The 12,676-nt window shown below is 31.5% G+C and overlaps 1 protein-coding gene across 4 annotated transcripts in view; it reads right to left on the bottom strand.

Annotated features, from left to right (window-relative positions):
* Window positions 1–1,874: 1,874 nt before the first annotated feature.
* LOC113378512 overlaps window positions 1,875–12,676 on the bottom strand; it is a 150,833-nt gene continuing 140,031 nt past the window's right edge. For all 4 annotated transcript variants that reach the window (XM_026619052.1, XM_026619053.1, XM_026619054.1 and 1 more), the window contains exons 6-9: window positions 12,367–12,509; window positions 7,603–7,855; window positions 6,171–6,289; window positions 1,875–5,725 (exon numbers count right to left, since the gene is read on the bottom strand). In XM_026619052.1, coding sequence (XP_026474837.1) covers window positions 3,185–5,725; window positions 6,171–6,289; window positions 7,603–7,855; window positions 12,367–12,509 — 3,056 coding nt within the window. In that variant the 3' untranslated portion in view covers window positions 1,875–3,184. The remainder of the gene's footprint in view (window positions 5,726–6,170; window positions 6,290–7,602; window positions 7,856–12,366; window positions 12,510–12,676) is intronic.

Here is a 12,676-nt window from a genome sequence, read left to right as displayed (position 1 = left end):
ATACAATGTAATAAGTAAGAAAAAGTAATATGTATGTAAGGAAAAGTGTTAAGTATGTAAAAATGTAAGAAATTGTAATAAAGTTTAAAAAAAAAATAAAAAAATCTCTTGATGTCGCTCCTCCAAAGACTTGGTTGAAATTCTTCTTTCTGTAAGTAATTGTTTTAGTACTGGTGTTTTTTGTATATCAAAAATTAAATGTAATTTAAATTAAATATTAAAAAATGTGTAGTAGATAAGTAACTGTTTTTGAAATTACTCTGAAGAAGAGGCATACCATAGTCTCGAAACGTCTGTAATTACCAAATAAAGTGTGAGTTAAAAATCGTTCATATTTAACATTTAATATATATATATATATATATATATATATATATATATATATAAGTAATCAATAAGGGTTCACTTTACATAACTATATATTCGAAGAATCAGATGTATATAAAAAAAAAACATGAAAAATGGAAGGTGACAAAAAACGCTATTTTTAATAACTTGATCATTTATTAAGCAATTAAACATTCACACAAACTTAATGCAATATTCATCATAGATACACTTTATAATATGGGATACATGCTTAACATTATCACCGCAAGAATACATTTATATGTAGCTTCAGTAGTATTAAATATATATGTTGTCATATAATATGTATTTTGTTTCAAATAGTATATGATGTTAAACATATTTATATCATCCTGTGGCATTTGTATTAAGGCACACATAAATAAACATTATTGTTGAACGCAAATTAGCGGGACTATATGGCCTAAATTTGATACAAAATCAACGCACACATTATTACTCATTTGAAACACTAATAGATAATTATTAATTATAATATAAATATCAAATCAACGTTATTGGCCTACACTTATTGAGTATCCTGCTTGTGTATGTCAAAAATTAACATATTTTGGTTAATAACAGCACGAAGTAAGTCAGTAATAAAAACGTACACAATGTTGCAAAGATAAATTAATTTCTTTTTATCTTATAGTCAATTTATTATTGCTATTTAATTATTATAATCATCAAAAAAATATAACTCGTGAGAGTAGGAAACCGTGAAACGTGACAGTTCAAAATGTCTTTTATATCAACTTATAATATAATATATTAAAGTAATGATTAAATTGAATATGATTTTTATTCAATGAAACTATAATTAATCAGATTATGGAAGCATTTATAGTCTCATTTCGCACTCCCATACGTGAAGCTGCATTTTCTGTGTATTATGAGATGCATCATTGTACTGTACCTATATGAATAAACTATTCAATTTATAACTGCTATTTACCTAAGTTATACTTAATCTACGGTCAATATTTATCTAAATTTGAATATTGTAAACTGTAATGTGAGTTTTATGCAAACAAAGCAACTATTAAATATGATTAGGAATATTATCTAAAGGATGCAATAAAAAATCATATGCTATCGTGAAAGCTTCAATGATTTCATAATTATTCTACTCTGAACATAATAACATAAGCGCTTGTTAAAGATCAAGAAACAAATCAACAAAATGTAGCTAATGAAGAAAATTTCATTTCAACAACATTTTGAAGAATTTTCCTTATTGGCCAAATTGTACATTACAAATGTTTCTTAAAAACTGTATCACGTTAAGAATTTATTAATAATAGTATTAACATCCTAAAGAATTATGTAAATTATATATTTATAATGCAATGCAAAAAAATTCATACTTCACTTGATAATTTCTATTTTCCCTAAAGTTGTATAATCTAATGAAAACACGAAAACGCATGAAATTTAAAATACCAGTTGTTAGCCAAGAGAATAATCACAAAAAATATGAATAATAAAAGCAAAGTTAATTTATATAATTTTATTTCGAGTTACAACAAATAAATTTTTATGGTTCCGCTCACTATAACTTCATTTAAAGCATTGCATAAGTTGTGGTAGAAAATTGTTTCATTTGTTACCGCTGATAAATCTTTGCAGAATTCTTCTAGAAATATCAAATTAGAAATAAATATGATTGTGAATAGAAATATAAAACAAATTAATTCGAAACTTTCTGTAAATTATGTCTAGTTCCAAAAATCAATGAAAATTTGTTCACAACCACAAATAGAAGGTTTGTGCATAAGTCCAGCTTATATTTCATTGTTCAAATTGCTTATCGTTTTATTCCTTGGCTCAAAACCGTAAAAAAGTAGTAAATGTAGTGTGGTCACAATGAGAAATGTAAACGTAATGAAAATTATGTTAGAACATATAAATGTCGCGTTTGTGTTCACAGAATAAATGCAACTTAAGGTAAATTTATATTTTTGATGACTGTCTAGAGTCAGAGCGCATGTATTTTGTTGGTACTCAAATCAGCGCGCAATCATTATTATTTGCACGAATTATTCATGTTGTTATGAGACACGTATTACAACTTAATGAACAGCAATTCTTGCAACATCTTTCATGAAGTACTCAACATTATTAACAAGATAACCATCATTCAGACATCAACATCTAACATTTCTTATTATCTAATTAAGTATTTGAAACGTTACAGTTTCTAAACAGTCTTAAAGTTCCTAAGGGGCTTTTCTGACATCCAGTACCATTTGTAAAAAACTTTGGAGAAATAAAAATTATTTCTTTGTGTTTTGTATAAGTTTCGACGTAATATCTTTTCAAAGAACTATACATAATTATGGTACAATAGAAAATGATACACTATAAGAAACTAGTTTATCTCCAAAGCTTCCTACAATTTTTAATAAAATATAACGCAAGCTCCGAATGTCGGAACAGCCGTCAACCACCCTAGGCCGTAACTAAACTTATATTTTGTAACAAGTATCAGTAACAAATAAAATATGATATTTATATTAACAAACAACGTTTCATAATCTCATCTCGGTGAAAAAATAAAGATATAAATGTAATGATCGCTATAACTTTCATAGTATAACCTGATAATAGATTGAACTCTTGTTTAATGGACGACACATCAAATATTTAGAAATTCTTTAGTGCGTGCGATTTATAAATTACGATTGAAATTTCATGTTCGGATCATTACTTAAATCTATATAAACGATGTCGTGTTTTTAAAATTACGTTAATCGAGAATAATTACAAACATTGATTAGTTTTTGTGTAGTAACACGTAATGATAATGTGATAGTGATCATCAAGTTGTCATTTACATGAGGCTGCAGCAGATGCCGTTGCAGGGGGGCACAACGCCTTCGCCGCGAAGCGGTGGCAGTACGGGGGGTTTTGCGCCAAGTGAGGCGCTCAATTTTTCGTAGTCCACGCTCTTGCCGTAGACGGACTCGTATTGTTCGACCACTTCTTCGTCTTCTGTCTTCGATCGGACTAGATGAGGCAATGCATCGAAGGGCAGAATGTCAGGTTCCCAGCAATCCAGCAAGTCAGGTTCCGATGTTATTCCTGCAACCCTCTTACGTGAGTCATCTTGAATGTCGCTCAGATAATCGCTGTCCGTATCACCAGTTTCACCTCGCCTCAGCGACGGCGGCGTCGACCTCGATCTCTTCGCTTTCAACTTTTTACTCAAGCTTTCAACAGATAATGCACGCAAGGGGTTGCCTCGGGAGTTTTTTGGATTCCTAGGTGAATCGTCATCGCACTCGTCCGTATCCTGATCGCTCGAGCCGCTGCCGTCCAATTCCGCTTGATTCAATAGAACAGCTAATGCGGGGTCATCGGGCTCTCGCAGAACAGGTTCAGGTGACTTTTCTTTTTGTTCTTTCAGCCATTTTTGTACAGTCTCGGTGATATGGAAATAATTAACCTCAGGATCTTTTAGTTCCGTTATTATAACACCCTCATCCAAAAGTTCATTTTCCAGAAACTTGTTTTCCACTACTTCACTGTCCAGAGCCTCACTTTCTGGGTTTTCTGAATCAATAGTGAGATCTGGTACAGAATTTAATGTAGATTCCAAATCCTCAGAAATATCTATGGTGTTAGATATTTGTTCTATTATTTCCTCTGACTTAATATCACAAACTACAGGCGCCGCTTCCATTTCTTCTTTTAGTAAAATTTTATTGCTGGCTACTGTTTGCAAATCTTCACTATCACTATTTGAAGAGGATACATCATTTTCTTTGGAATTCAACATAGAATCATTTACACTTTCTTTAGAAATATTACAACTTGTTACACTTTCATCCGGCGTCGGAGGCAACACATGACTTTGAATGAATTCTTTAGGATTATCTGTAACAGAAAGCGTAGGGGCAGTGTAAACGTAGTCTTCAGATGACTGTAATAAGTTCTCCAGATGCTGATCTTTTAACTCAGGAAGTTCAATATAAAGTTCTTTGAGCTCCTCAATTCCAATTCCATTCATTCGGTCTCTCATTTCTACATTAGTAAAATCTAATTCGGTCATATTCGTTGGTCCCAATAGTTGTGCCAGATTAGATTTTACTGATTCTATATCAACTTGTTTTGTCAATTTATGAGGTTTACCATTCGTTGTTCTAGATTTATTCTTTTTCTCATCATTATCGTAACTATTAGTTTTATTTTTGTTATTATCTTTAGTTTTCTTGCTCTTTTTCGACTTCGTTTTAGAAGTTTTATTATTTTTCTTATCTGACAATGTATTAGATTCTTCAGTATTGATCTCTTCATTATTATCTACAGTGTCGTCAGATGTAAAGCATACATTATCTTCGAGCTTATCAGTATCTAATGATCCATCTTCTTCTGATGGTGGTGGTGTGACATTACCCTCAATGAACATTCGGAAGGTGTTCTCAGAAGCTACGTCACTGACAGGAGACGTAGGTGACGCTGAGGACGTATCATGTCGATTCTTTTTGTTTTTCGAACGTGAGCTTTTAACTGTAGTCCATTGGTCGGTACGGGGCGTACTGCAGTTGATAGGCGATGGTTTTTCTTTGCATATTATTTGAACTTTACGTACCGTTTCAATAACTGGTTGTGCTACCTTTTTTATTGGACTTTCCATATTCTTGTGCGCACTTCCATTTGTCAAAGGAACTGTGAACGATTGTTTGGGAGCAGGTTTGCTATCTTTTTTGATTCTCTTAGTTTGAACAGCGACTTCAATTTTTCCTTGAACAGCTTTATCTTTAACAGATTTTTCTTTGATAGGTTTTACCTTTACAGATTCTACTTCAATTTTCTTTTGAGCAAGTTTCTCTTCAACAAGTTTCTCTTCGACAAGTTTCTCTTCGACAAGTTTCTCTTCAACCAGTTTCTCTTCAACCAGTTTCTCTTCAACCGGTTTCTCTTCAACCAGTTTCTCTTCGACAAGTTTTTCTTGAGCAACTTCTGGAACCAGCTGTTTTTGAACAATATTTTCCTGAACCTGAAGTATTTGAGAATTTTGTTCGGTTTCTGTTTCGATGGGCTGTTCTAGTGCAATTTGTTGAACTTTATAACACTGAGGCACAAATTCTTGTACATCAGTTTTTAATTGGCTAGTTTTAGCCAGAAGATGAGCCTTTGGAATAAACTCAGAGCAATTCGTATTTAGTACTGACTTTGAAGGATCACATGGGATGGGAGAATTTGGAGGTGGATAATTTCCTTGTTCGACTAGTTGTTCCTTCAGGCAAGCTTCTTGGACGCCGTTAATACTCGACATGAGGCTGCTTGTGGTACTACCTCTTTCTAAAGAATCATTAGCGGTTTCGCTATCGCTTGAAAATTCGTCTTCTGAATTATCAGTAGCATTCGTCTAAAATAAAACAAAAACATTTGAAAAATGTTATGGAAATTCAATTGCAATACAAATATGTAAAATGATTATTGATAATAATACATAATAATATCTGGAATAAATAATTGTCCATTCATGTTCAAGCTGCACTGATATGAAACGTTTTGGCTTGTAAATATTATTGTAAGAATAATATTTACAACCTGGGACAGGTCCGTGAGATAAGTTAAACTCCAATTCAAATGAGGAAGAATAATGTGAGATTTTCCATTGCCATACCACAGCACAGTGCCCAAAAGGGCTATTTTCAATTGGAAACATTTTTGATCTATATTTTCAAGTAAAAATGATATCATTACTGCATATGACCATGTTGGCACAAGGCAGTGCGCTTAACCAATATGTAATAAAATGCCCAAATATTATCACAACAAAAGTATTTAGATATTGAAAAGTAACTTACGCCATTACATCCCGAAGGTTTTCGCTGCTTCCTCCTTCTCTTCTTTTTGATTTTTTGTTTATTCGAAACATCCATAGAACCGCCTAGAGCCATACCATTGCCGCATTGGATATTCATACCTAAATAATTATATGTTATCATTAATTGCAAACAAATTGTTTCAGTTGAAAATATGACACACATAACATATCCAATAGGTTATGGCAAACACAATTATTAAACGATTATATACAAATACAATAATAATATAAACTAGTTGGTATTGGTATTTTGCCTTGAGGCAAGTTACATGAACTTCCCGATATGTATAAATAATCGACTTAATCAATAAAAAATTAATTAATCAATGAGTGATTAAAAGTATTCTGAGTGGATTTATAACACAAAACGAACGAACACGTTAACTAAGAGTATTTTTTAAAAGCAGTTTCCGTAAGACTTTAATGGTTTAGTTTAGTATTTTCATTAGGACCAAGTACTCTATCGTTATACCAAGTAAATCGTCTAATTTTAATTTTAACAAACGTTAAAAAAATTACTCATATTTTCACAAACTTTGATGGATTTTTAAAATTAAACTACTTGTCGTAAGGCCGTAATATTTCAGTAAGTTCTACAAGACCATGATATATCGCCAAAAAAAGTTCCATAAAAATCGGCTTGAATTTTAATTACAAGAAAACGGCTCGGTAGATTTTCACATGTAACTAATCAGTATCATTCCCAATTTTAATCTTTCGAACAGTTTTTGATATTTTAAAGTCGATTCGGTAGTATTAGCTTAAATGTGGACGAAAAGTTTAACATTTTTTTGCAAATTACAAAGAAACGCCTCGGCCGATCGTCGCACGAAACTGAGAAACGATAATCCTCATCGAGATACATCAAATAGCTTTTAAATTTCGGAAATCGGTTCAGGCGTTTTTGAGCAAACGTCGATGAAAAGGCTAATTTTGACAAATGCCAAAAAACGATACTAATTTTTGCAAACTTTGACGAATTTTTAAAGTGAAATGAGTAATCGTAGGGCCTTAATATTTTAGTATGATCTATAAGACTATGGTATCGATTCAGAATTCCGGGCTAAAAAGTGGACGAGAAATTCTTCACTTTTCTGCGATTTACAAAGAAACAGCTTGGCTGATCGTGGCGCAAGATTGATAAACGGTAGTCCTCATCGAGATACATCGAATGGCTTTTAAATTTTTGAAATAGGTCCAGCCGTTTATAAAAAAAACGTGGATTTACGGCAAAAAATCTGTTCACACACACACACATAATTTTCCAAATTTGGTCTCGTTCCATTCAGAATGGCTTGAAACGTCGGGAAAGCATAAAGTTAGCTTTATGCTTTTAGGATTTTTTATGAAAACAAACTTCTCCTTCGGGAAGTAAATAACTAAGCAACTAGGTAAACTAGGTAACTGCTTACCGTTAACGTGGTACATTTGGGCTCCAAACATGTAACCAGGGTAGATGTAATGGGGTGTATCTACCATACCATTGTGCAGTGTGGTATCCTGTTCTGGACCGTTGGAATTATTAATAGAAACTCCACTGCTGTCAGCGCTGTGCTGGGCTGCTTCACTGTCGCCCGTGTCTTTGGTAGAAGCCTTTCCAGAATCTTCTGGGCTGCTGTGACTAGCTGCATCGTCGTGCGGACTCGCCATCTCATTCGTATCCGACTAAGGAGAAAATCAATTCAATATCTAAAGTACTAGTAGTTATACCATGAATAATAAAAAATACAACCAACACTGCGTGTTTTTAGAACCAGGCAAAAACGTTAAATTTTGGAATTCATTTTGAAAATTTTGAAATTATTTTTTAAATTCACATAAAAAATAAATACTTTCATGCCTTATGTCTGGACTAGACGCCCCCAAAAATGTTAATGGAAAATTGAAAATATGAGAAATGTCAGCAGTTGTGTAACAACTTTCCTGCCATAGAAATATTTTGGCTATTTTATGATAGTAAATTATTTTTTATTAGCCATTTCACGATTTACCCACGCAAATATATCGAAGATTATTTTAACTGCTGAAAAATTAACGGTATTTGCACAGTTATATATTTTTGTTTTTTTTATTTGCTATTATAAATTACAATCCGTCGTTATAAACAACATTCAGTAACTTTAATGGTTTATTATATAAGGAAAAAAGGTCGAAAGGCCACCCAGTGGTGTTCCGTTTCGATGTTGATTATGTGCAGCTCATAGAAGTAATAGTGATGGTGCTGATGCGAAAAAATTGAATAAAACCTAGTAATAAAAAGAAAACGGTAGTAATTGTACTTATTATAAATTAGTACACAGTGCTAATAAAATAATGTGTATCCAAATGTTAGTAAAGGATTTCAGAAAAGAGCCGTTTTCTTTTGAGCCGTTCGATGCCTAAACTTTTGGCCATGATGTTTGGGTGATTCTGTATTTTTTCCCTGTATCTCAGACTGAATTTTTCAATTTATTCCTGAACTGTGTTTATGTTCAAATATGTATGAACCAACCAATATGAAACATATTTGGGTACGTTTATAATTTCTTTCAAAATCTTGTTTTGAAATCTTTGAATTATGGCGATGCTGGAATTGCGTGCCGTTGCCCAAAGCTGTATTCCGTACGTCCAAATTGGTTTTAGTTATATATGTTGAGTTTTTTGCTCTTTGTATATTTACCAATTATTATGTACAATTATAACTATGGGCCTAAAAAAAGAGTCATGTATCTTGAATTAAATCGTGAAATAATAATTAATAATATGAGGATGGAAAGGTTGTACGAGTGTAACACATCAAAGATATAAACTGTGTTTAAACAAAAAGAGTTGATGAAGGATATACCTCCAGGCAAGAGCTTTATAATAATTTATAAGCAGCCTTCTAAGCTCTAAAAGATTGGGGATCAAAATCACACCGAAAAAGTTGCTACAGTTCGAGCATCGGAGCTGTTCAATGAAACATGTCTAACTCATTTTGGCAATATCATGGATAAAAAAAAACAACGATTAAATTAAGAAATGGTAAACTTATTTTTGATATTCAAAAAAAAATTAACAAAATTCATAATGCTAGAACAAATTGATTGGATTTCAATGCATATTTATATGGAAAAAAGTGCTTCGAGATACGAGCATGATTACAGAACGAATTAAACTCGTATATCGGAATACTTTACATGTAAATAATATTCAATGAAAAAAAATTATTAATAAAAATCATCTACGACCTATTGGGGATCACGTGCGAAAAGCTAGCGAGCAGATAAGGGTTAAATTTTAATTTAAAGACTATGGAATTAAATTTTTCAAAATTTCGACTCGTTTACTTTGAAAAAAAAAAAAAAATTGTGAACGTATTGAGCTTGTGTGGATAAAAAATAGTTGATTGATGATGAGTGAAATTAGTTAGCAAAGATCGGATTATTTTTTGGTTTTTTGCTTCTTTACTATAATAAAATAAGAACTATCACTATAATATAATAGTAGTCCTATCCTAAATTTTCATAGTGTCTACATATCTGAACAAATAAGTCAAATATCGCAGTATTATTACTTCATATTCCGTAAATTATCACAAAATATAAAATTCCCCATCAATCTGATTTATTAACCTTTGAAAAATTCAAAATATTAAACCGACGTTTAAAATACTACTACAATAATAACTCAGGACTCTGATTATGTGAAATCCATTGATAAATTCAATAAACATACAAAATGAGATGCAACTTATACGTGTCTTGATACATGTTATCGGAGATCTTTCTCAAAATGATTAATGGATGACATAGATCAAATCTACATTTGCGTCAACACAGGGCAGAAGCATGAGCTAATTAGCACATTTTAGTTATAAATACAACTTTGTAAAAGGAGAACCAGATTCAAACACTTATATAAAACAATAAAAAATTAATTATCGTAAGTTTTTTGTACAATCCCGAATTTTATTTCAGAATACAAAATAATTTCATTTAAAATATCATTACATTTAATGCATATCATATGAGATAATTATGACATTTTATATTTTCTCATATATCTTGTAATCACCTATCATTATGAATGAATATTATAAAATATGTATTGAAACATACGAGGTCTGTTCAAAAAGTACCCGGAATTTTCGTTTTTTTCAAAAAAATATTTATTTATTCGTCTACATTAATGTGGTCCCCTTCAAAGTAGTCCCCCCCAGATATAATACACTTATGTCAGCGTTTTTTCCAATTTTCGAAGCACCCTTGATATTCACTTTTTGAAATGTCCTTGAGCACTCTCAGCGATTTTCTTCAATCGAGGAAAACCGCCGTCCTTTCATGGGTCTCTTCAACTTTGGGAATAGGAAAAAGTCACACGGAGCCATATCTGGTGAATTTTTGCACTTTGCAACACTTTATTTCATTTTTTACGCAAAATTTAATACAAATTCTTTGACTTTTCAATTCTTCCATTGTAAAAATCGCCGAGCTCAGAAAAACACGTCGAACCTTAGCGACTACCACAGACAAAGTAAACAGTGAATATAGCTGAAAATTTCATCATACTTTAGGGGCATGTATACCAACACAATAAAAAAAAATTTTTGACAATCAGACACTCCAGACCCGCGAAATTTAATTATTAGTAATTCCGGGTACTTTTTGAACACACCTCGTATATAATTATTGCCGTTTCTAGCTGTGATTAAATTTTTACATATTTCGAAGAACTATTTGCAACTTTTTTGCAGCAATGTTTGAATAATCTATTTCGATTTGGAAATATGTTTTTGATCTATATTTATAAGTGGAACTGGATATCACTACTGCTAGATACCAGGTTCTGAACCCAAAACCGCACGTGGAGTCGAACTCGGTGAATTTCAAACATATAGAGACTACTCCAATGCTCCACAAACATTTCCCAATTTTATAATAAGCTAATGAAAAAAAAACAGTGAACTACAAGTAGAACACGCTCGCTAAAGTTTCTATACAAACGTCTCTTTACCAAAATAAAACTCTCTTCATTATGTAACACAGTACATTTATAGTCGATTTGAGTGGAGTTTAGACAAGATTTTTTTTATATTTTTAACATCAATAATAAGTCTCTGTGATGAATTTATTATTACAATTTCTGCAACACTGATGTATTTTTTTATTGATGCAGCCAAAGACGAGCTATTTTTACTTGGTAACATGTATATTTCGACGTGAAAACCGATGTCACTGTTGCTTGACTCAGGCAGAATTTGGAACAGTATATTTTAAAAATATGTTTCAGGTGTATATATTACTAATAAAACATGATATAATCATTATAGACTAGAGTTAAAAAATCTATAACTAAAAGTAATTTTAAATTATCTTCTCTCGAAATATTTTACATTTGATCGGTCCGGCCGTGATCTAAGAAAGCGAACACTTATAAACAATTATAAATTATGCTGTGTACTGATAACCTACATTCATGAATTTACATCTAATTCACAAATTTAAATCGACAATAAAATCTATATTAAAACTCAAAATAATGTCACACACGTTTTTCTTCCAAAAGAATAAAATTTATTATAAAAAACTTAACTTCGGATGTCTTTAAATTCAAATATATAAAAAATTCATAGTATGTAATCAATTATTATACTCAATGCGTTAAAACTGAAAATTATAAAAATGACGAAAAATGATTCACTTATATTGATGAAATGAAAGAGATTAATAAAATTTTTAAGAAGGCAGGTCCAGCGGTTTTGCTGAACTAGATTTTTTTTTAAATGCCGTTTGACGGTCAAAAATGATTTTTAAACATATGCATATCAAATTATCAGAAATTTCATAGAGATTTCAATAATGAGTACATATTTTGTGTCCATTTTTTGGGGGATACCAAGTACAGAATACCAAGAGTTTAATTTTTAAAGTTCGATGAAATATCCTCGACATTTTCGACAGTGTGGTTCACTGGGCTTAAATGGGTTTCAATACTTCAAAACTTGCAGAAAAAAGTCTAAATTTTCAAAAAAAAAACAAAATATTTACTATTAGGAAAACAACGACTTAGCAAAGTGAACAAAATATTTATGTAGGGTGCCAGTGCCGCAATGATTATTTTTTATATAATTTACGACACTGTTTTATCGATGGACCAGGAATAATTTTAAGATAATTTGGTTGAATCGTAATGCTAATTCAATTTATTGTACTCACGACTTGAGATTCCGCGTAACTCGCATTGGTACTGAACGGGTGCTGCATACAAACTTGATTGTAGTATTCTATGTGACCATAAGGTGGATAAGGACCATAAGGATACATCATCATAGGCCCAAAACCATCAAAATTCGGCATAGCTGAAAAAATAAAATGAAAATTGAATGATAATTCAGAAGCCAACCATCTTCAATTTGTATCGCATTATATTCATCCATAACAATGTCAAAAATTAATAAATCAGTAAAATGTTACATATACATTTACTTCAAGAAATTTATATGCTCGAGAGTGCTCGTTTCAGCAC

This window comes from Ctenocephalides felis, unplaced genomic scaffold, assembly GCF_003426905.1.
Source record: "Ctenocephalides felis isolate EL2017-DRISC unplaced genomic scaffold, ASM342690v1 CF-g0.4_SCAFFOLD_01886, whole genome shotgun sequence".
In the NCBI taxonomy this organism is placed as follows: Eukaryota; Metazoa; Arthropoda; class Insecta; order Siphonaptera; family Pulicidae; genus Ctenocephalides; species Ctenocephalides felis.
Note: the sequence above shows the minus strand (reverse complement) of the source record. Positions and strands in the feature narration are given on the sequence as shown.